The sequence below is a fragment of the Citrus sinensis genome, chromosome 2, assembly GCF_022201045.2.
Source record: "Citrus sinensis cultivar Valencia sweet orange chromosome 2, DVS_A1.0, whole genome shotgun sequence".
Lineage (NCBI taxonomy): Eukaryota > Viridiplantae > Streptophyta > Magnoliopsida > Sapindales > Rutaceae > Citrus > Citrus sinensis.
Window position 1 is genome coordinate 7664086 of NC_068557.1, and position 24608 is coordinate 7688693.

At 33.8% G+C, this 24608-nt stretch overlaps 4 protein-coding genes across 6 annotated transcripts; 2 read left to right on the forward strand and 2 right to left on the reverse strand.

Annotated features, from left to right (window-relative positions):
- Positions 1-2917: 2917 nt before the first annotated feature.
- LOC102625025 (60S ribosomal protein L11) lies at positions 2918-5325 on the forward strand. Its single transcript, XM_006468925.4, has 5 exons — positions 2918-3085; positions 3233-3340; positions 3454-3496; positions 4366-4561; positions 4894-5325. The coding sequence occupies exons 1-5, from the start codon at positions 3083-3085 to the stop codon at positions 5090-5092; spliced, it is 549 nt and encodes a 182-aa protein (XP_006468988.1). The 5' UTR covers positions 2918-3082; the 3' UTR covers positions 5093-5325.
- A 1297-nt stretch (positions 5326-6622) lies between these two features.
- LOC102624550 (uncharacterized) lies at positions 6623-7662 on the reverse strand. Of its 2 annotated transcripts, none has more exons than XM_006468924.4 (3): positions 7307-7662; positions 7112-7213; positions 6623-6975 (listed from the first exon to the last, which is right to left on the reverse strand). In XM_006468924.4, the coding sequence occupies exons 1-3, from the start codon at positions 7547-7549 to the stop codon at positions 6895-6897; spliced, it is 426 nt and encodes a 141-aa protein (XP_006468987.2). In that variant the 5' UTR covers positions 7550-7662; the 3' UTR covers positions 6623-6894. The 2 variants fall into 2 exon arrangements, with proteins under 2 accessions (XP_006468987.2, XP_006468986.2); XM_006468923.4 differs by having other exon boundaries at positions 7112-7216; positions 7307-7658.
- A 7246-nt stretch (positions 7663-14908) lies between these two features.
- On the forward strand, positions 14909-19141 carry LOC102624088 (chaperone protein dnaJ C76, chloroplastic). Of its 2 annotated transcripts, none has more exons than XM_052435067.1 (9): positions 14909-15286; positions 15515-15643; positions 15729-15858; positions 16244-16364; positions 16674-16755; positions 17187-17240; positions 17482-17520; positions 17829-17930; positions 18783-19141. In XM_052435067.1, exons 1-9 carry the CDS (start codon positions 15053-15055, stop codon positions 18921-18923), a joined length of 1032 nt encoding a protein of 343 aa, XP_052291027.1. In that variant the 5' UTR covers positions 14909-15052; the 3' UTR covers positions 18924-19141. The 2 variants fall into 2 exon arrangements, with proteins under 2 accessions (XP_052291027.1, XP_006468985.2); XM_006468922.4 differs by having other exon boundaries at positions 14913-15286; positions 17829-17931; positions 18793-19141.
- A 2403-nt stretch (positions 19142-21544) lies between these two features.
- On the reverse strand, positions 21545-22706 carry LOC107175629 (hypothetical protein). The gene has a single exon (XM_015527235.3). It carries the CDS (start codon positions 22587-22589, stop codon positions 21840-21842), a length of 750 nt encoding a protein of 249 aa, XP_015382721.2. The 5' UTR covers positions 22590-22706; the 3' UTR covers positions 21545-21839.
- Positions 22707-24608: the final 1902 nt, after the last annotated feature.

Consider the following 24608-nt stretch of genomic DNA (forward strand, 5'->3'; position numbering starts at 1 on the left):
TCCTAACTGTTGATAATATACACGTTGGTGTAAATATCTGGTCGGGCAAAGGACGAGCAGATTTCAGCATCAACACTGTGTTTACTTGTCAATAATCAAAACGGGTTGAAATGGGAATGAGCTGGAATGGGAATGCGAAATGAGTGTCAGAATAAATTGTTTACTTGACCTACAGGAATCGAAATTGGAATGGACTAAAATTCCATTGATGTATTTATTTTATCTTGAAATCGGAATCGAAATAAGTTAGATTATAACAAATTACTAAAAAGTACTTAATGAATTATTGTCATAATTATTATTATTATTCATTATTGTCAATAATATATTAATTAACAAATGTAAATTGTTTAATTAATTAATTATAATAATATACAAATTAATTATAATAATAATTAATATAAAAATATATTAATTATTGTGATTATTTATTCAAAAACTATAATTTTAAATATATTATTGTTAATAATATATTAATATATTAATCAATGGTAATAATCATATTAATAATTATTATAATAGTATATTAACTAATTAATAATAATAATATATGAATTAATTAAAATAATTATATTAGTAATTATTATAATAGTATATTAATTAATTAATTATAGATGAGGAAAATAATCATTTTGGAGAATGGGAGACTCATTTCCACCTCCCCCTTGGGAATGAGTCTCCCATTCTTCTTTCCCAAATTGTGGTGGGCCTCACGATTTTGATTCCGTCTCTCAACTCTATTTTGCGTAGTAAACAATGTAAATAATTTTGATTCCCTAATTCGGGAAATAAATGCAACATTAGGGTGTATTAGTCGTCCACCTTAAGTTAACAAAATGTATTTGCCGTCTACTAAACTGTTACTTACAGTTTTAATGTGATAACATCATAGGGGTAATTTGGTTTTTCATATGGAAAAAAGGGATACAAGTGATAATTTAATAGTATACAAGCGATAATATGATAATTTAAGGGTACACAATTAATAATTTCATTTTACTTTAATTTAAGTTCTAAAGGCAAAATCATCAATTTGCTACAATTCCATTAACTATCAAGCGACAGTTAACAATTTAGTAGACGACAAACATATTTTGTCAACTTAAGGTGGATGACTGAAACACATTAAAAGTGTTGTAGTATGTTTAATAAAAGTGTATCTTAAGGGTATACGAGTGATAATTTTCCTTATTTAAAAAAAAATATTTTTGGCTGAATCAATCTCTCTTATAGTAGATTTTGAAAGTAAGGAAAGAATAGTTTTTCAAAATTTAATTTTGAAAATTTATATATATATATATACACACACACACATATTCTTAGGTGTAGGCTTCTTCATATTTCTTAACGAGGCACGCTATTTACCAGTATGTCAGCACTAACTCTATTAATTTACATGGCTTAACAAATAAGGGCATCCGCATGAAAGAAGAATTGACATATATTATAAAAATATAAAATTATTCTTATTCGATTAGGAAATAAAATCATTACTTTTGAAGAGAATACTATTATTACCTATTGAGATAAAAAAATACAATTAATAAAATAAAATGTGTAAATAAATTTTATATATTTATATTTATTTAAGTCATTTGCATTCTTAGAATATTTTAAAAGCAATATTTACTAAATATATATGACTGTTTTTAAAACTCATATCATTTTTAGAAATAAAATTTATTAAACATTTAATTAATTCTCTTTACGATTGATTATTTCTATATCATAACTAACAGTAATTATTTAAGAAAACAACAGTATTATCAAATTGACATTTAAGAGATCATTAAGATGTTGAATTCATTGCTTTTTCATTACTAGTGGAATGAAACTATTGAATAGATAAAATCATTACTTTTGAAGTGAATACTATTATTACCAATTGTATTGAGATAAAAAAAATACAATTAATAAAATAAAAATGTGTGAATAAATTTTATATATTTATATTTATTTAAGTCATTTGCACTTTCACAATATTTTAAAAGCAATATTTACCAAATATATACTACTGTTTTTTAAACTCATAGCATTTTTAAAAATAAAATTTATCAAACATTTAACTGATTATCTTTATAATTGATTATTTCTACATCACAACTAATAATAATTATTTTAAAAAATTACAGCATTATCAAACGAGCCCTTAAATGAAGAGATCATTAAAAGTTGAATTCATTGCTTTTTCATTATCAGGGGAATGAAACTATTGAATGGATAAAAACTGAAAATGCTTGGCCAGTTGAAGAAAGTCCTTCGTTGTGGATTCACTAGTACTTTTAGGCTTTGCTGAACTTAACATGAATATTTAAAGATTGTATAGATATTTAACCTCTCATTTATCTCACTAGTTCCCACTTTTTTAATTAATACTATTTATTCCAAAATTATCCTCAATTAAAAAATAAATTTTTTTCTTCTCTAATGGCCTCAATAGATCATCTCTCACAACTTAAATTGAATATCAACTTCTAATCAAATCCCAAATAAAATAGAATATTTGATTATTACACAAAATTAAAATTAATATCATCAATAATAACAAAATCTACCGCTTGTTTATAAAATTTAACAAAAATCAAATATTGAAACTTATCATATGTTGGTGGAGGTGATGGTTGATGGCGAAGAAGATATGCAGTGATGGTAGTGATGGTGAAGTAGTTGTTGATGAAAATAAGTTGTGGAGGTAATGGTTATGCTAGAGAGATAGGGAGAAGATAGAATAAAATAAAGTAAAAATAATATTTTTAATAAGTATAATTCTGAAAAATAATAAGATAAATTGAAAAGTGGAAGATGGTGAAATAATTTGCTAGGTTTTGATAATATGACTCTTAATAACCAAATCATGGGCCTCAGGTTAGGGAAAGAAATTGAATGCTTTTATTAGCAAACTAGCCATATCCCGAATGCACCCCACCTTTTGAATAACGGGGGCATTTTCGTCACTCACCATAAAGTTGGAAGCCATCAAAAACCCTATTGTTTGTAACTCAACATCACTCTTACATATTAGGGTTTGTTCCGTCTCCGTCTTCACTGAGCAGCGGCAGTAACTCATCATCAGCAAACCCGAATGGTCTCTCCCTCTTTCCCTCTGCGTCTCTCTGTTAATTTCGACTTCCCATTTCTTTTTCAATTAATTTCAGCTGTTTGTTCTTTTGTATTTACGTTAATGCTTGGCTTTGATTCATTGATTAAATAAAATTTAATTAAATGGGAACAGGCTTCAGAGAAGAAACTTTCGAACCCCATGAGGGAAATTAAGGTTCAGAAGCTTGTGCTCAACATCTCCGTTGGTGAAAGTGGAGATCGTCTCACCAGAGCCGCTAAGGTCTTCAATGAATACCCTGTTTCTCTGTTTTTATTTTATTTATTTAAATTATTAAAGTTAAAGCTTTTTATGTGTATTTAGTTAACTTTCATGTTTATTTATACAATGCGCAGGTGCTGGAGCAACTCAGTGGACAGACACCTGTTTTCTCCAAGGGTATTTTATTTATTTTATTTCTTTTTATTTATTATTATAAAGAATAGGATTTTGTTAAAAAGAAAGTCAAAGTTTTAGGAGCTCTGGATTCTAGATCTCTCTTTATATTGTGCCCAAGAATGTGATAAGGGTGTGTCCAATGCAAATAACCTCTTTCTTCAGTTGGATTTTTTTAATTTGTGAGATTCTGATAAGTCAGGTTTGCTCATTTTCTGCATACTGCAGTTGTTCATTGTCTTTTGTTTTATTGTTTTGTGGATTTTTGGAGAAGAAAACTGAATAAATTAGTGGTTTCTTTAGTAGTATTATTTTCTTTATGTCAAGTCCACTGGGATTGTTTTTGGATTATGTTGTTTTTTGTTCTCCATTGCTGGGATCTCTAGTAATGGATGTAAATATATTTGGAACAAGTCTGTTTGATTGATTGGGTTTTTTGGGTCTCTGTTTTGAATTTATTTGAGAAGAGAAAGCTTTTTGGTAAATGAATATTACAGTGTTTGTGATTGTCATTAGTTGAGATGATTTGATTTGTATATCATCTTAACAATCAACATTTAAGTTGTTTTTATGCTAATAACTTCCTAGTTTCTCATATATGATGACTTGAGCTAACTGGACAATTTGCAATCCCTATGTTTTCAAGCACACCAATGTTGATGATGAAACCCAAAGTCCCAAACTATTTCTTCTTCCTGTTTTTTTAAAATGTCCCCCTTTAAGTATTGTACTGGGGATAGGAGTTTTTTGGTCTTGGATTTTGTGTGGTAGTTGCGATAGTAGCAACCATAATAATTTATTTTTGCTGCATTTTTTTGGGGGTCAATTTTGCAGTTACTTATTTTTTCATTTTTTGTTTTTGTGATTAACAGCCAGGTACACTGTTCGGTCTTTTGGGATCAGACGTAATGAGAAGATTGCATGCTATGTGACTGTTAGAGGTGACAAGGCAATGCAGCTTTTGGAGAGTGGATTGAAGGTGAAGGAATATGAGCTTCTGCGTCGGAATTTCAGTGACACTGGCTGTTTTGGCTTTGGTATTCAAGAGCATATTGATCTTGGAATCAAGTAAGCATATTTCATTGAATTTTTGTGACTGTAGTTGTGTTAGCTTGAAAGTGTCATTTTGCAAATCAGTTTTTATCTGGGTTGTTAATGTATTGAGTTGACATTGCTTCGATTTTGATAAGTATCCATTGCATGGTTGGTTTTGTACAAATAATTTGATTTTTGATTAATAGTCATAATTTATTTTTGATTAATAATATTTAGAACATGTAAATGATAGCACACCTATTTTGAGAGATTGGGACTATTTGTGAAGCGATTGCCCTTGTTGGTTTTAGAACTTGCATTATCTTTTTATTATTATTATATTGATCATTTCTTCCATGTTTCAGGTATGATCCTTCCACTGGAATTTATGGTATGGATTTCTTTGTGGTTCTGGAGCGCCCGGGTTATCGTGTAGGTCGACGCCGTAGGTGCAAGTCTCGTGTTGGGATTCAGCACCGTGTCACGAAGGAAGATGCAATGAAATGGTTCCAGGTCAAATACGAAGGTGTGATCCTCAACAAGTCCCAGAATATTGGTGCTTAAGCCCTTTGTGTGATGACGATTTTGCATTTATAGTGTTGATGTTTGTAGACACTGGCTATTACTTGGCGTTTTGCAAACCTGAGTTAGATGCTTTTGGTAGTTCAAGATATTTTGTTATTTGTCTATTTAAATTTTATTATCAAGATTATGGCTTAGCTGCACTAAAAATCGCAGATACTGAATATGGACACTGTTTTTTCTCAAGTGATTATTCATGTTTCTCCTTACTATCATCCTGACTGCTCACTAGTTTAACACTTTACAAACGGTGAAGAGGGGGAAAAAATCCTTGCATTGGTCTCACGATTTTGAACTGATAATGGAACAAAGACTTCAGATACGCACATAATCGTTTCTTGGGAATGAAGCATAAGCTTTTAATTTCAGCTAAGCTAATCACAACAGAGCTGAAGGTAACGCTGCATAGTTACAGTAGCCTTTCTTGTTATTCCTTTTCACTATGGATGCCTCTGCAACTTCCACCAATATGCAAAAGCAATTAGTCAGGAATTCTGAATTCCTAATTCCGTTTCAATAGTGTATTACCATCATGTTTAATATAGGCGACCTTACATGCTAAACACTTGCAGCAAAAACAAAAGAACATGAGACATGGCCGCGTATTCAAGTTAGCATCCATAAAAGGCCAATTGGTACCCAGGTAGTCAGGTTCTGCAACTATATCAAAACAGATATTAGAAAAACCCCCTCTCTCTCTCTGTCTCTCTCTCTCTCTTTTCCTCTTCATGATACTACTGGCTTTTGCTGGATCTTTAACTTTGGGTTCTATTCACTTGGCATCAAAGATCAGCAAACTCAGATTTTCACGGCATGACGGCCATTCGAAGGGTAAAAAAAATTAAAAATTAAAAATAAAAAGCAAATGCATAGACTATATCCATCTTTCACTCTACTTGGAGCATGAAAAACCTTTCTTGATAAAAAGAAATCCCTAAAAATGTTCCCAGGACGGGCTTAAGAAGTTGCATTAATTGAAGAAAAGAGACTAATGATGCATTCTGCTGCGAGAACTAAGCCATGGAATTGGAATTGAATGATGTTGAAGGTGCCATTCATCAATGTTTCTGAAAAAAGTGACCAACTCCATCCAATTCCATTGTTATGTCAGCATTAAAAAAAACTCCAGTAAACCTCTAACCAATGCCTAATGTTTGCAAAATTTAAACAAAATTTCGAGGAATAACATGGGCAACTTAGCATCTTGCGATAGACTTATATGCATTAAGTTACCTTCCAAACTAACTTCAGAAATAAATGAAAGAATAAGAATGAATGACATGCTAAAAAAAGACCATGATGCTTTCAGATCAAGAAGAACACGTGTTCAAGAGTGAAGACACCAAATTATTTTCACCACAAAATATATAGCTTTTAGCAGTGTGCCAAACATTCCAAAACATAAACATTCCATAGCAGGGACAATAAGTGCAACTTTCATCTACAAAAATTATCACCCCTGGCAACCATCTCTTTACAGCAATTTAATGCTGCCAAATGCAAGATCAGAGCTTTCACTAAAAAATATGCATCTTCAACCCTCATAACTTGAAAAATTAAAGCAGAAAAGAATCAAGCAGTAGAACAATCTAATGCAAATTTAACAAAACGAAAGGTCGCAATATTCTAACTAAATCGCTGTCCATTAACATATTTTCTACCGAACGGCCGCAACAAGAAACATATTTCATTTCTCAAGACAAAACTGTAACAGAATGGGTACAAGCTCTTCGTCCAACCATGTGATGCATATTAACAAAAGATATGAAGAGCTAGAAATTACATCATGGAATGATGAGCTTCTTCCCGGCATAGATTGTGTCCCCTGAGAGCCCATTAGCCTCTTTGATTGCATCAATTGACACCTAAAGAAAGATCCCCAAAACAAAACACAAAATAAATAGCAAGAAACAATTCAAATTACATTTCAAACAGCCCATTATAACAAGAAGCAACATAATTTGATCAAAATTCTCCAAAAAGAAGAAGCGGTTTACATACCCCATATTTTCTAGAGAGTCCCCAAAGTGTATCTCCCCTTACTATCTCAACTGTTCTACACGATGCGGGCTCCGGCTCACTTTTCTCCGTACATATGCTAGGCTTCTTATTATCAACAAAAGCAAAAAAAGATTCAAGGAATTACGAAGAATTTTTTTTAAAGAAAAAATTAAATGAGTTAGTGCAAAAATATACCGTGACGATGGGCTGTTGAGGAGGAGGTTGGATGGGCTGAGTCGACTCGGCGATCGGCTGAGGCTGAGTTGTTTCATTTCTGTTTTTGTTGAGCGGGTTTAAAGCTTTGAGGATGCTGATTGCAATTCCAGAGAACACCACAAACCCCGCGGTTTTCGCGACGGCGGCTTCTCTGCCGTCGCCGCTGCCGTCATTTTCGGCGGGGACGCGAGGGGTCGGCACGGAATCTTCCGGTGATTGCATTGCCGGAGATGAAGATTAATCAGTTTGGGATTTGAAGTTTCAATGTTTCGGTCTTCGGACAATGGACAGTGGCAGGCAGTACTACGAATGGCAAAAGGTCAAGCCCGAGCCTGACCCGATCAAAAAAATTTGAAGTTAGGGTCGGAAATCGGGTCAACATCGGGTCGGGCCCAATCCGAACCCACCGAAATTGTTTTCCACCCCACAGTTCAATTTCAATTTCTACAACTATTTCAAACACAATTCAATTCCACAACCATTTCAACCCCACACATAAATTAATTCTAAAATCCAACATGAAAAATACACAATACAATTAAATTAAAAACACACAATGTAATTCCACAATAATTTTAACCATACACAATTCAATTCAATAACCCAACTAGTGATAGTCGACACGGCACGGCCCACCAAACGTCAGCCCACGCGGGCTTGTGAGCCGTGCCGTGCCCACTTTTTTTTTTAATAAGGGCCTGGCAGTCTGGCACGACCCTCGTGACTAGCCCAAAAAAAGCCCATCAATTTTTTTTTCCACATGTCTAGCGTGCCTAAAAAAACCCACGTGCCTGGCGTGCTTTATTCAAACCCACCAACCTAATAATAAAACCAACAACAACAACAACAATAATAATAATTTCATAGATCATAGTAATAATTAATGAAAAATAAAATTAAAATTCTAGAATAAAAATTACATCTAATTTTATTTAAACTACTAATATTATAATTGCACATAAATTCTATTGAATGAAAATGTAATTTTTAATTTATCATAAAAATATTTTGTTCATAATTTTATTTTTTTGTGCATAAATATGAAAAATATTTCATTCACAAATGAAACATATCTCCATTAACTATTAACTAAGTTATGATTTCATAAATGAAATATTAATGTCGTAAAATTTTTTATTTATCATTTATAAAATCATGATATTTATTTATCCATTTAATAAAAGAGCTTAAATTAATTTAAAAGGCCTATGCTAAAAATATATATTAAAAAAATTTAATTTCAAGATATTTATAAAATCATGATATTTTATATTTATTTTTCTTTAAATTTTTTTATTTTGATATACTTTGGCCCACGGACCGTGTGCTTAGCCCACCAATGAAGCGTGTTTATTACGTGCCTTTTCGCGTACTATGCTTTGACCCATCTTTAATCGTGCTATGCTTTTAAGACATGCGTACCTAAAATTCTAGGCCTGGCACGGCCCACGTGCGTGCCGTGTCGTGTCTCGTGCCCTACCGAAACGTGCTCGTGTCGTGCCTCATGCCGCCCAACCCATTGGCCATCTCTAAATCCAACATAAAAAATAAAAAATAGAAAATTCATGTCTTATACAAATAAAAACACAGTTTAGTTCCACAACCCAATATTAAAAAAATGTTTTATACAAATAAAAACTCATAATTCAATTCCACAACCAAACATTTAAAAAAAAAAACTACTCCAACACTTGCGGGTCACTTTCATCTTCATCCACAAATTCCTCTCCACTAAAAATTTCACTTTCCAGAATTTTACCTGTAAAAAACAAGAAAGAAAAAGAGAGTGAGAAAATAATTTAAGTTTTTAAAATTATTACTAAAGTAATTATTTAAATATTTTGTACATTATTTGTATTCATACCTTTGGAGTTTGCCCATATCCAACGTTAAGTGCATGTAAGCGCTTCCAATGTCAGAGGATGAAGTCTACTCCGATGTGGAGTCAAGACTCTACCTCCAGTGCTAAATGCAGATTCAGAGGCAACAGTTGTCACGGGAACGACTAAGATATCCTTGGCCATTTGAGCCAAAATGGGGTATTTGCCCTGGTTCACCTTTTACAAATTCAGAATATCAAAGTTCGGAGTGGATTTGATTAAAGGCTTTTCTAAATACCTCTCAAGGTCGGATTTCGATACTATGGTCTCATTATTTTGGCCTTACAAATGCCTCAAACTTACTTATATTAAAAAATTTACGGCTAGTTCCTACATTAAAATTAAAACGAACATTGATCGAAAAAGATCACCAACAACCGCAACACTCACATTCCCATTCTTACCTTCATAAAAATTAACCAAATCATTACTTAAATTGCGTACCCTTTGAATCTCATTTGTAGCACCCTCACCATAAAGTTGTGGAAAATAATAATTAACCAATTGCATCTTAAATCTCGGACCAAGAATAACCGTCATCACCAAAATCCCATGAATTTGGGCCCAATATTTATCAAATTTCATAATCAGTTGACCAGTCATTTCTCTAACCACAGGCACATAAAAAATTTCTCATTCATCCAAATTAATCTTTATTTCACATATCATTGTAAAAAAAAGATTGGATGTGGGATATTGCGTACCTGAAAATAACGCTGTCATCGAGTAAAACGGCAACAAATATTCCAACATCTTTTTCAGCCATTTCCCATTCCTCATATGTTAGCAAGAAGGTGTGGTGTTTGTCGCGTTGCTGCAGTCTAGAAAAGACTGTTTTATATTTCACAGCAACATTAAGCATAACATATGTAGAATTCCATCTAGTTACACAATCAAGTACCAACTTTTTCTCACACTTAACTTGTAATTGCCGTGCAGCCATCTAAAAAGTTTCCGCCCTCTTTGGTGTGCCGGTCCAACAAGCCCCACTATCCCTAATCTTTTTAATCCACTCCTCAATCACTTTTATCTCCTCCTTCACAATTAGGTTTAAAATATGAGCTACACACCTCATATGAAAAAAATCCCCACCCATTAACATATAATCAACTGAAATCAATCCCATCAACCTATCAACTATAGCATCATTAGTGGAATAATTATCTAAAGTTACAACCGATATCCTTCTATCCACATTCCTATCCAACATACATTTAAAAAATGCTTCATAAAGAAATTTAGCGGTATGCGGAGCCGGCAAATATATGAACCTATTCATTACCAAAAAACTAAATTTTAGAATTAATTAAATTGAATTAGAAATAAGTAAACATAATATCAACTTTGCAAATAAATGAACCTATTTATCACCAAAAATCTAAATTTTAGAATTAATTAAATTGAATTAAAATAAATATTAATTAATAAGAAAAGCACCTTAAAATTCGACTTTGTAACCGCCAAGACTTGTCCACAAAATATCTCGTAACAACCATGTACCCCTTCTTTGGATTACTTGCAGTCTACATGTCTATAGTAATTGCCACCCTACTATCATTATTCTCCAACAAAGCCATTGTTTTTGCCTTTTTAGCTTGATACAATTTAAGAATCTCAATCTTTAAAGTGTTTATATTCAAATTCTTCACCAAAGGGTTGGCATAAGACATCAAATCCCTAAATGCATCATTTTCCACAAAATTAAATGGTAGCTCATGCTTTACAACCAAAGTTCCTATCTTTTGCCGAGCAACAATTGGATCAAATTCTCTCGTCTCAATACAACTTGTTCCATCATCTTTCCTCGTCACGCTAAGAGTTTTTTGTAAGCCATCAAAAATTGAGGGAACACCCTTGCCTTACATGATCTTTTCAAATGTCTATCCAAATGTGAGGCTCCTTTATGACCAAATGCTACCAACTTAGCTTGACAATGATTATATTTCGCCTTCAATTCGCCATTAATGGTTACCTTGGTGAAGTGTCCCCAAACATAAGAAGGTTCTCGCACACCTCGCTTTTATTTTATAACTACTTTGTTGTAATCCATTATCACCAAGGGATGCCTCTTCAACTCCTTCAACTTCTTGGACCCCTCCAAGAGGAATGACATCATTACTATTCCCTTCAACAATATGAAAATCCTCACACGAATTTGACATAATGACCTAAATTAAATGCGTAACAAGTTGCAATTAATTTATAGACTTAAAAATATGATTGAACATCTAAATTTTAAGTTGATTTATAAACTCAAAATATGATTAAACTTAATTTACAATTACAACATAATAATTAATATTTACAATCTTATATAAGGCTACATTTAGCTAAAATATAATATTTATAGTAACTACATAATCATTATGAATATAATTAGCTAAAAGTATAAATAAATTTATAAGCTTAAATGAAAAAATTTAATTAACATTTATGAAATTATAAATGTAAGATATGATTAAACTTAATTTACAATTATAACATAATAATTAAATAAACCCTATATAGAGCCTTATATGTAGCCATAATATAATATTTACAGTAACTACATAATTAATTAATTAACATGAATATATTTAGCTAAAATTATTAAATTATAAATTCAATTATAAGCTTAAATGAAAAACATTAATTAATATTTATGAAATTAAAATTACCAAAGCTAAATAGCTAATGCCGACGGCAGAAGCCGCAGAACGTGTGCGTTGGCTGGCTGGCAGACGTGGCAGGACGGCGACAAAGGGCGGTTGGTTCACGTCGCAGCATCGCGCATCTGATTGCGATTGGAGTTGGAGCAAGCTGCAGGCAGTATGCGATAGCGAGACAAATGGTTGATTGGTTGGTGTGCAACGGACGGTCACGATGCTGGTTGATAGGACGGCGGCTAAGTGGCTGACTTACGGTTTTTGTGACTTTGTGTAAGTGTATGTGGTCTATGTGATTTACGGTTTAAAGTGAAGTGTGCGTGTGTGATTTGTCATCTGTGTTGTGTGCGTGTGTGATATTGTGATGTGTGCGTGTGTAAAACTTGTGTTAGCTTTTCTTTTCTTTTTTCAAATAGGGTCAAATTAGATTGGCTTAAGCCTGACCCTAACCCGAAATTTGTTTGAGCTTAAAAATTTTAGTCCGAGACCCAAAAATTCAGATTAAAACCCTAAAACCTAAAATAGGGTTAGTCGTGCAAAAAATAAGGTCGGGCCAAATTGCAAAGCCTAGCAGGGACTGGTAGGGATGGCAGAATAATCTGGGTCCGGCTCAGATCTGCAAAGATTCGGAAAATTCGGATCCACATATTAAAAAATACGGATCTAGAGTCTAAAAATGAGAATCCGTACGGATGCGGATGCAGATCCAAATGCAAGTGCATTCGGAAAGCCGGATATTCGGATTAATTTTAATTATATTATTAATTAAATCAAATTTTTATTGGAAAATAAAAATTTTTATTGGCAGGACGGCGACAAAGGGTGGTTGGTTTACGTTGTAGCGTCACGCAACTGATTGCGATTGGAGTTGGAGCAAGCTGCATGCAGCATGCGATAGTGAGACAAATGGTTGATTGGTTGGTGTGCAACGGACGGTCACGATGCTGGCTGATAGGACGGTTGCTAAGTGGCTGACTTAGGGTTTTTGTGACTTTGTGTAAGTGTATGTGATTTACGGTTTAAAGTGAAGTGTGCGTGTGTGATTTGTCATCTGTGTTGTGTGCGTGTGTGATATTGTGATGTGTGCGTGTGTAAAACTTGTGTTAGCTTTTTTTTTTTTTTCAAATAGGGTCAGATTAGATTGGCTTAAGCCTGACCCTAACCCGAAATTTGTTCGAGCTTAAAATTTTTAGTCCGAGACCCAAAAATTCAGATTAAAACCCTAAAACCTAAAATAGGGTCAGTCAGACAAAAAATAAGGTCAGGTCAAATTGCCAAGCCTAGCAGGCATTGGTAGGGATGGCAGAATAATCCGGGTCCGGCCTAGATCTGCAAAGATCCGGAAAATTCAGATCCGCATATTAAAAAATACGGATCCAGAGTCTAAAAATGAGAATCCGCACGGATGCGGATGCAGATCCGGATGCAAGTGCATCCGAAAATCCGGATATCCGGATTAATTTTAATTATATTATTAATTAAATCAAATTTTTATTGGAAAATAATTAAAATATATAAGCTAAAAGCCTAAAACTGCAAAAAAAAAAAAAGAAATCATGAAATTTAGTAACCCTTAAAACACATGGCTGCTCCCATGGCATTACTCTTGCCTCTTTTTTGTGCAGCTACTCTCTTGCTCCCCTGTACGACAGCTGCGGCTGCTCCCTTGCTCGCCCTTAGTCTCACGCCGACAGTGGAACACACATGGCTGCTCCTATGTCCCTGCTCTCGCCTCGCCTCACCGCTTGCTCCCCCGCGCGGTTGGTCCCTTGCTTGCCCTCAGCCTCACGCCAACGGTGGACAGCCGACTGACGCCTCCATTGCTCAGTTGCTCCTAACCACCCACAAGCGGTTGAACCTCACCACCCACAGCCACAAGCGACTGAAATAAGCCCCCTCGACTGCTCCCCACCACTCACAAATGGCTGAAATCAACCCTTCCTCCTCACCACTCATAAACGGCCGAAATCAGAAACCCACAAGGTGAGCCAACTACCAAGCCCACGCCAATTACTTTCCAACAATCAATATTCATAGTTTTAGTGAATTAATATGTAAAAGCATAAATTTAGTGAAAAATCATGGCTGGACCTTTACAAAATAGTTTAATTTCATATTTGCTTTAATTATTTTAATTAAGTTTTTGATTTAATTACTTTAATTTTTTAATTATTGAATCTTAATTTTGCGGATCCGAATATTCAAAACATCTGCCGGCATCCGTTACAAATATTATCCGCATCTGGATCCGTATATTTTTTTACGGATCTGGATACGGATCCGAATATAAAAATATAAATGCAGATCCGGATCTAGATTTTGCCATCCACCGGCATTATTTTACAAACTCAAGATCGTCCCGTGTCTAAATGAAGTTTTTGTCATTATTCGACTCGCGGTGTTCACGCACTTTGCTTATCGTAACTGGACAGATTTGGGAGGAAAGAAGATGCTTCAACTTTGAGGATGCTGCCCAAGTGACTAGAGCCACTCCCTCACAATTGTGAGGGAAGTGGTTCGAGCCCCCGCAAACGCATTGCGTTGGTTTAATTTAAATATCCTTCTTTGGAGCCCCAGAGTTTGAGTAAAGGCAGTCTTTCTCCCAGAATGAGAGTTGGGCGTCCCTTGAATATTTGAGAGGGTTAAAAATCTGAGCGGTATCATATTAAAATTAATATAAATAAATTTTAATAATTTATATGGTGTAAATATTATGAGTAATAGTTCTCTTTAAAAAAAAAAAATTTCGAGGATGCTTTTGCAATGTAAATGTCTTAATGGCCCGAATCTCAGATGGGGCTGGGACCCTTCTTAGGAGTCCGGCCAGTCCGGGGCAAGCAAACAAAAAGATTAGCCAACCCAAAGCGGTTGCTCGAGGCGTGAGGCAAACAAGTCATCCCACAAGGTGACACGTGCAACATGTCTGACAAGCGTGTACTCTCCACATTCCCCTCAGTCTTACCAGATTCACCTTTGACATTCGTACACATTCTTAAGCAAACCATATGGCTGAATGGCTCTCATGTTGCCATGTCAGCATTTTTTTTTTTTTCACAATTTCCAACTCCAAAATTTTGTAATTTCTTCCTCCTCATAATTTCTAGATATTCTAGTATCACCCCAAACAAAATCCAACTCTTCTCTTCATTTTTAAGTTAGCTCTATCTCTGTGCCTGGTTCCTTTGCTTGCTTGAACAACAATGGCTGCTCAGTTACTCACTCCTGTTTGCATTGATGTTCTCAAACTTCAAAACCCATCATTGAATAGTTTCAGCTCAAGAAGTTCATCGCGCTTGCTGGCTAATAACAGTAGCAGTTTGAGCTTGATGGGTCACAGTAGCAAGAGAAGAAGCTGTGGCAGAGCGAGGGTTACCGCAGAGGACTCTGCTTCAACGGATGCCATTGCTGATGACTACTATGCTGTTTTGGGATTGGTAAATTTATTTAAATCTGTCTGCTTTGATCATGAGAAATGTGCATTTTTTAATCTTGAATCTATGTCAGTTGCTGTTTCGCTTGTTGTAAAGTTGGCCACTACTTTGATTATATGCTCTTGATCTCCAATTGCTTAAATTTTGAGTTAAATGTTTCGTTAAAGCTCCAAGTGTTTGCTGGATTGGTGTTTGATACGTCTGATTGTTGGCTGTTGTGCATGTTACCAGCTTCCGGATGCTACACCAGAGCAGATCAAGAAAGCTTACTATAATTGCATGAAAGCATGCCATCCCGATTTAAGTGGCGATGATCCGGAGACCACAAATTTCTGCATGTTCATTAATGAGGTTTATGCGGTGGGTTCCCATTTGAATTTGAGTGATTATATTACAATTTAAGCCTTCATTTTTCTTCTGCTATAAGTAGACAGTTGAAGTGCAGGTTCTCAGTGACCCGGTGCAGCGGATGGTTTATGATGAAATTCACGGTTATTCATTGATTGCAACCAATCCTTTCTTGGACGATTCCTGCCCCAAGGATCATGTGTTTGTTGATGAGTTTAGTTGCATAGGTAGGTATAAAGCAACACTTCTAGATATACTATGACCAAGTGATGCTGGTTGTGAGTGTATGTACTGTAGAATATGATGCAGCAGTTGTGAATGTATCACTTTCTCCCCTGAGATTGTGATGTCAACATCAAAATTTTAATTATTTCGGGCAGTTGTAACTTTATTTTGGGAAAAAAAAAATCTTATAGAGTATGAAATGCTGATCATTCAAGCTTCAGGAAGGTAAGAGCTGAAGTGCAGATGTGAAGTTAAGACATTTTCCTAGCATCACTACTTTTAAATCTCTCTTTTATGAAATGTATGTGTAAGACTGAGTTCTGAGGCGAATGATAAATGCCTAGAAATTCTAAGAATTTTTGTGAATCTGGCATCTTTTCTTTGCAGGCTGTAAAAATTGTAACAACGTGGCCCCAGAAGTTTTTAAAATTGAAGAGGACTTTGGAAGAGCAAGAGTGTACAACCAGTGTGGAATCAATGAATTTGTTCAACAAGCAATTGAAAGTTGGTATGTTCCTGCTGTGTGGAATCTGTGGATAATTTTTTCGTAATTGCCTTAATGTTCATATTTGCGATATCAATTTATGATTATAGTTACAAGAAAATCATTACCATCCATTACTTTGTTCATCTGTGCTCTATTATTTTCATGCCATTGTTTATTCTTCTAGCAATAATTTTTGGATTATTATCAACTTATTAAAATACTGGAGACATTAAACATGTTATATTCTTACATTTTTTCCTAGGTCCAAACCATTGTCATATGTTGTTTTATACCCATAAACTGATGATGATTATTCCATTTGTTATTCAGCCCAGTTGATTGCATTCATCGGACTTCTGCTCAACAGCTATCCCTGCTTGAAGACGAAATGCGTAGAGTAGAAAGAGTAAATGTAAGATTTCTTGTTACAGTTACACAGAACCAATTCTTGCAATTTCGTTATTAGGATTAGATGTTAATTATTCTGTATAGCATCCACGCTTATGATCTTTTCCTAATTGGTGAGTTGCTGAATAAATTCATGCTGACAGAATAGGGAAAGATAACATACACCTGATGCTTTTCCACCAGTTAATTGATCTAAAATCTGAACAAATTCATACTGACAGAGTAGGAAAGAGATCATACGCCTGACGTTTTTCCTCCAGTTAATTGATCTAAAATTACCAGTTCCATTGAAGATTTTACGACATTTTTTTGGGCTAAAATATTAGTGAAGAAAAATTTTATCTTTGCTTTTGCTTTAAGCATGGGAAGAACTTCTGTTTTTCTCTCGGAACATAACTTATAGCTAAATCTTGGTGTTTTTTGAATGTTGATCAGGTCGCCATGATGCTTTCAGGAATGGGATCTGGCTCAGCTGATGTTTTTAGGATGGTAAGAATGATAGTTTTGCTTCTTTTTTTTTTAATTTAAATATTATCCTTTCTGTCAACTAGATGAATTGTTTTTCAAAAAAAAAAAAAAGAAGGTTGAATTGTTGCTCTCCATCTTAACACTTGTATGGTCTTGCAAAACAGAACTAACTTTATCCCCATTTTGTGATCTGCTTGGCTGTTTTCAGTATCTTATTAGTAATTCAAGCATTTGTAATTAATTTTGCCCAATTATTTGGCAGGCAAGTTCTCGATGGGAAAGGAGGCAAGCAAAAGTTTTGGTATGTTATGTACATCTTAAATCAAGTTAATCTCCGGTTTATTTACAATTTTGTTGTGATACTGTGGCTTAGCTTGAGTAGCCTAAACCAGAGGCTAAATAAATCAGGGAGGTTTTCCTAAAATCTTTCTGATGCTTTGACTCGAAAAAATGTGTTCTTTACATAGCTGTGCTTGGCAGATATGTAGTAAACTTATTGGTTTTCGGTCGTTAAGTTCTACATTGCTGTGTTCAATCTCTGACTGATTTTGTCTGTTCATGGACGTTGATTTTATCAGTTCATGGTTGCTGATTCCAAGTTTTTCCCAGGAACAAGCTAAAATAAGGATGATGAATCGGGAGAAAGATTCTGACAAAACTGTATCATACTGGAGTAACATTTGGGGCAAGCCAAAAGAATATCGAAATTCAGGTATGATGGATTTCCGAGTAAGCTTTCCTGATAGTTAAATTCTTAAATTTTGCTGTTCTTAATTTGTTTTAATTTATTTTTTCTGCATATAAATATCTAATGTTTATAAAAGCTTTACTTTATTGAAACTTGTTTATCACACACGCTCCTGATTCGATGATGATTAACCCTGTAAAATACGAGAATGGTGAATATGAAGTTCTCTAGTCCTTGCTGAATTAAAGGAATTGACTGTCTTTGACCTTATGGAGACTTCGGAAAGAATTATAGTAAAATCCTGGCATTGGGTGTCCCAAAGGAGATACCTTCATTAGCTGATTGAGATTTCGTACATGGTCACACTCCAGTCTCCACCAACTTTATTTGGAAGGTTTGCCAGTTACAACTGGTACAGATGGAGACAAAAGAATTGTTGGTCAAACCATGTTGTATTTGACGTATAGAAGGCACAGAACTGTATTGATTTTAAGATTTTTAAATTGTAAAATGCTAGACGCTGACAACAATGGTTCCTATGTTATTGCTACATTCCTGTCTTGTGTTGAAGTATGAAGCTGTCCGGTAAAAGACTTCCTTGAAATAAATATTTAAAAACTAAGAGTATTGCCACAATATTAATCAAGCTAACAAATTTTTGTTAAGTGGAAGTTTAATGGATTTCAAAGGTTTATAGTGCTCAGGATTCTGGCTATCTTTGGTTTTAATACGTTATTGCAAATTTAGAACTGTTATTAAAGGAGCTTAATGTTTTTACTTTCAGAAAATAAATGTGTATGTTTATAATTTCTTGCGTGTCCTTAGCATGTTTTGCTGGCTCTGCTTCTACTAAATTTCAATGAATCTTGTGTGTGGTTGTTGCAGAAGAGGAAGTGAAGGAGAGATCAAAGAGGGCGGCAGCAGCAGCACGAACATGGAGGGAGTACTCAAGGAGAGGTGCTGACCAACCTCCCACGTTCAAACTTCCAGAGGCAACAACTAGCAAAGAGAAATGAACTAGTAAAATCTGGTAACTTTTCTATTCCTATGATTAAATGTAATTAATTTAAGTTACATGTCGTATTTTTAAGACTCTGATGAGCATGTTCCACATTTATTCATGTGGAACTGATGTCAAATTGTTCGACGTTGTAAATAATGATATATATGTAATTAAACCAACTAATGGAGGGGGGAAAAAAGGAAAGATTTGTAGAATAAACTTTCTATAGCATTTTTGTTCTACTGGTGGATGAACTTTTCAGTTCTGATTAGGCAGAAAAATACTGTCTTCGTGACTTCATAGCAAACTGTTATTGGGAATCAGTTTGCCCGGATGCTGCGCAACCAGTCGTATATTGCAGTCACCTTAGTATGTTTGTATCCTTTTTCATTGAATCTCTAGCTAGCTTCTTGCTTCTTCATTGAATCTCTGGCTAGTTTCTTGCATCTTACTAGGTCTAACAAAATGGGTTACTAGGTCATGTTCATATCATGACAAATTTATTTTGATCTAAACGCCATGCATTTAATAATTGTATTAAAATATTAAAACTAAATCTAATATGAAAAATAAATAAGTATTTAACAACTTATTTAATATCTATAGGGTTAATAAAATTTATATTAAATATTTGCACTCCACCATAGATACATATGTATATATGGTGTTGATGTGGTATGAAATCTTGGATTTTATTAAAATTCGAAAAAATTATTAAATCATGTAGTTTAATAGAATAATGACATTATACTATTAAATAGCACAAATTAATACACACTATTGAAGATCTAAATCTATAAAGAATTTTATAAATGAAACACCATTTATATGTTCATCCAAAAAAAAAAAAAAATTTACTTCTTATTTGAATAGTCATATCAATATTAAACACTTCAAAAGACACGTTAATTTAGATTCATCAAATAAGATTTGTTTCTCACTCTTCAATATTGACGAGTGAGTTTCTCACTTTCTTCCTCTTTTATTAATATATTTTTTAGGGTAAAAGTTCATTTAGTCCCTATATTTTAAGATTAGTATCCATTTAGTCCTTATATTTTTTAAAATGTCTCGAAACATCCCTGTTGTTAAAGTATTGATACTCGTATCGTTACTTTTTATTTCTTTTGGCTTACTTTTACAATATTACCCTTTTATAATAATTTTTTTGTTTGGACATTAATAAAAAAAATAATTAAATTACCAATTAAATCCTAAAAAATTATATTAATTTTTAATTGCCAAAAATTTAATTGTCAAAAATTGTATGCAACCTACCAAGTGTGCAAATGATGTTTGCAAAAAAATTAATATAATTTTTTAGGGTTAAATTGATAATTTAATTATTATTTTTTATTAATGTCCAAACAAAAAACTTATTATAAAAGAGTAATATTGTAAAAGTAAACCAAAAGAAATAAAAAGTAACGGTAGGAGTGTCAATACTTTAACGGCAGGGATGTTTCGAGACACTTTTAAAAATATAGGGACTAAATAGACATTAATCTTAAAATACATGGACTAAATAAGCTTTTACCATTTTTTTATTATTTATTGAAAAGATAAGACTGCAATAATTATTATTTATGTTTCTTTTTAAAAACATAACAGCAATTCAATTTAATAGTACAAAGATTTAATTAAAATAATGTTAACTTATTCTTATTTGATGAGTCTTTTGAAGGAGATTATATTTTTTTATCCATTTATTTATCATATCAATAAATAAATTGATATTTAAAGAATAAAATTTAAAAAATCTTTTGGAGATGCTTCTAAAGGTGCCCTGCTGACGAAGACAATTGCGGTCAATTCAAATACCAACTTTAAGTCTTATTCGTCTTTTTTTTTTTTTATAAAAAAAAGGGAGGATGTATAAAATTTAAAGCTGATATTTAAATTGACTGCAATTGTCTTCGTCAGCAGGGCACCAACTCTTCTGACTTCTGCAGTCATCATCTATTGACTATAATATTGGCAAACCCTAAGTTACATGTAGGGGGATCCCTATCATATTAATGCTGGGAGCTCAGCTCATTCTCGTCATCACCAATAAATATTACCATTTTGGTTTTTTTTTTTTTTTTTTTCATCCCTTTCTTTCTCTCTCTCTCTCTCTTTTTTCTTTTTCTTTAGGACACGGTAAAGAACTGCTAGTCGTTTTCATACTCCTAAACATTCCAAATGAACCAATTCGGAATATGTTTGGCATTAACTTTTCAGGAAATTGGAAAGAACAACTTAGAAAATAGAAATGCCTTTGAACATGCTTGTGACTTGTGAGTGCCGGGCCATCCTTTTTTGTTTTTCTTTTTAATGTTGATTTGATCATGTTTGCTGATTATTATTAACAAAATTATTGCTCTAACAGACCCCATTTTCTTTTTTTCTTTTTTTTTTGGGAGGGGTTTTGTATCTCTAATTGTCCTTTGGTGAGAACAAAGGGTAGCGTGGTGTAAAAGGCATAATGCAACTTGCAAAATCTTCTTTGTTTGTTAAAATGCGAATCATAATGCTTTCGAGGAAGTTGACATCTCTGCTCCTTCCATCTTCTTTTGTCTGTATGCAAATGAATAGTGGAAATACCCCTTTTTTCCCCCCAAAAAAAAATTAATAAATAATATGACTTACAAGTAAACTGTAAATTCATACATTTCATTAACTTTGCCCTTAGCAGTCTCGTGGTGGACACTTGCAACCAAGGAGAAGAGGAAACTGCTTCAATTTAGGGACAATTCTCTCATTATTTACATTTACATTCTTTCAAAGAGAAGACACCCGCAAAATTGCTCCGTAATCATAACAAAACAAACAAGCTAGATGTCAATACAAAATCGAAAGAGCATTCAAGAATCAACAAGGGAGGAAAAAAGGAGAAAAAAAAAAACACACACACACACACACACACTAGATGCCGAGCAAATATTTGTTATCTTGCGGTTGATGCAACAGTATGAGCCCAAAACCTGAGCTGATCTTTCATGTTCACATCATGTCCCACAGATGGAATCCTCCAATTCATCAATGAATTTTCAACCTTTCTTTGATGATCCAGGACAGCCCATGCTTCTGATAAATAAGGCCTTGAAACAGTAGGCTTATTATTGTGATTATTATTAACTGATGCTTCTTCATGATCACGACCATCTTCTCTAGCACTGCTGCCGCTTCCTCTCAATCTTTGCAAGCCAGGAAGTATAGACGCCAGGCTTGAATCTTTATCTTCCTCAGAAAACACAAACCCCAAATCCATAAACCCTTTCAGCTCCTCAAACTCAAGGTCTGATAAACTCTTACTACTCTTCTTCTTCTTCTTATTCATCTTATTCTTCCTTTTTGGCTTCGCAGCCGTCTCCATCTCTTCGTGTTGCTCATTATTAACTCTTTCACTTTCAAACTCAGTAACTTCTTTGCCAGATGCAATTGTTTGAAGCTTTGGTGTTAGCAGAGAATGATCAGAAGAGAAGCTTGTGGTACAACTTTTGCAGCTCGCCAAAGCATAGTCGCTTAAAGACCGGACATGGAGAATTGGTAAGCTTGAAACCTTTGGTTCTTGAACTTCCTGCTGAATTTCAAGAACTGGGTTTGTTTTTTGTGGCGATGCAGTTACCTTCTTGGTGAAAATCTCGTGCTCAAACCAGTATGAATCTAAGAGCTCAAAGATTTCTTCTGCAGCCATTTATTTGTAAAGTGCTGGCTACTGAAATATCTAGAATTTGATAAGATACGATCAAAATGAATTTTTTAGACAGCTATTTGCCCATATGGTCAATTGTTTATATATACACATACACAGCAGACACAGTAGATTTTTTTTCCATAATTACATTAATGCCCATATTGAGGAGTTGATGTAACTACACACCACCCTCTAAACGCGTTACTTTTGATATGCTTATGCATCATCATTCTCCTTTCAAAATAAATTCACTCATATCTCATAAGATTTAGCCAAATAATAATAATAATAATAATAATAACAACACATTAAAAGCTTAGAAAGTATTAGATATTGCTTCTTTTTTTTTTTAAAAAAAATAAAGTTAAGTTTGCGTTTGAGTGTTTTCAATTTAATATTAATAACACGTGGTGGCATCTTGGATATTCGATGCGAAGAAGACCATGTCAATGGGCCATGGCCTAAAAGTTGAAGGGTCATTATCATTTATTGGCACTTTAATTATCTTGTTCACACTGAGTGATAAAAATAAAATAAAACCATGTGGTTGCGACAAACTATTGGTTTATAATATTAATTGGAGCACTTGCTTAACAACCATCATATAAATAAGTACAATTATTGGGCGGCAGAACTTTGTGTTCTTAGACTTTACGGATCTTTATTTTTTACATGATTGATATGATTAAGACTTTAGTTATTGAACCGAAGTAATCTTTAATAGGCAATCCTTAATGACGGTTGATGTTTGATAATTACTTGTTTTAGTAAAGATAAAGTTCGAACTTATCCATTAAAACGGGGTGTTGTGGTCCAGCACAGCTTGTATTTGATGATTTGATCAAACATCAAATGATGAGCCCAAGTCGTGCACGAATCAAATCATGATGCGAGCGGCAACACCAAATACTCGGTGCTTTTAGTTCTTAGTTATTACCCACCATTGATTTTACCTTATTAACTATTCTTTATTTCTTTAAATTGCAATATATTAACGCCCCATGCAAAACACGTGAAGCCTCAAGCTTTAGAGAGCAGAGACATTTATTAAATTATTTATTCAGGATATGATCAAATCGGGTCTAGTAAACAGTTTGCGGCATTTAATTTTAAAACAGCTAATAATTATGCGGCATTTATAATTTTATATACTTCTCATTTTTTTATCCAAATTCCAATATTTTTGAAATTGGGCGAGTTTTAGGCTCAGTTAAACAGTAAATGCCGAGGCTTTCAACAGAAGCAAACCCTCCTGATATTGGCCCATTTTCGGTCTCGGGGCCGCAACAGCAGACAATTCATTGATGCCTTGTTTGGTCGAGACTCAATGGGCAAAAAAGGACTCGACATTTATTTTATTTCAAGATAGGGCATGATTCATGAAGCAGCCCAGCATGAAAAGAAACATTCGTAAGCAACAACCAATCTACGGAAAGGCAATTGGCTCACTCTTTAATGAATAAAACTTATAAAAGTATTGCCTTTTGACGCCGAAGTAACATTATCAGAAACCTTTATCAGACAAGAATATAAAAACATTATCGGAAATCATTTTGTATTCCAAACAGAACCCACAAACCCATTAGGCATCATCATCATGCTTGAGCATTTTTCGGTTTTATCAATGGAGAATTCACCGGAAACTAGGGGACGGTGCTATCATTCGGCAAGTGCCCGCTTGATTAAAAAAATTTCTAAATTGTATCTATTATTTAAATCACTGTTCGATTACTTAATTAAAATGTTTAATAAGAGTTGATAAATTTAAGCACCTAATCCAGTAAACTTAATTAAAATATTTCATGAGTTAAAAGTTGTGATCATTTACAATATAATTCATTATTGAGTTACAGCTATGAACTAAATTTCTGACTCGTCCCTGAATCAGTAGTTGGTGTTGAAGTGAGAGAAGACGCGATAGTGCCGTTAATTGGAGGTAGAAATCCAACAAAGAGGCTCGCCCAGTTTCTCAAACCTTGCATTAACTCCATTAAAGGCCGAGTTTTTGAGCTTCCTTGA

Bases quoted from the DNA above. Each gene is read 5' to 3' on its own strand.
- LOC102624088 (XM_052435067.1), top strand. From the start codon at position 15,053: ATGGCTGCTCAGTTACTCACTCCTGTTTGCATTGATGTTCTCAAACTT. The intron at 15,859-16,243 runs GTAGGTATAAAG...TTTTCTTTGCAG, and splicing joins TGATGAGTTTAGTTGCATAG to GCTGTAAAAATTGTAACAAC. The intron at 17,521-17,828 runs GTATGTTATGTA...AGTTTTTCCCAG, and splicing joins GGAGGCAAGCAAAAGTTTTG to GAACAAGCTAAAATAAGGAT.
- LOC102624550 (XM_006468923.4), bottom strand. From the start codon at position 7,549: ATGCAATCACCGGAAGATTCCGTGCCGACCCCTCGCGTCCCCGCCGAA. The intron at 7,217-7,306 runs GTATATTTTTGC...GTTGATAATAAG, and splicing joins CTCAACAGCCCATCGTCACG to AAGCCTAGCATATGTACGGA. The intron at 6,976-7,111 runs GTATGTAAACCG...ATCTTTCTTTAG, and splicing joins GACTCTCTAGAAAATATGGG to GTGTCAATTGATGCAATCAA.
- LOC102625025 (XM_006468925.4), top strand. The intron at 3,497-4,365 runs GTATTTTATTTA...TGTGATTAACAG, and splicing joins GACACCTGTTTTCTCCAAGG to CCAGGTACACTGTTCGGTCT. The intron at 4,562-4,893 runs GTAAGCATATTT...TCCATGTTTCAG, and splicing joins CATATTGATCTTGGAATCAA to GTATGATCCTTCCACTGGAA.
- LOC107175629 (XM_015527235.3), bottom strand. From the start codon at position 22,589: ATGGCTGCAGAAGAAATCTTTGAGCTCTTAGATTCATACTGGTTTGAG.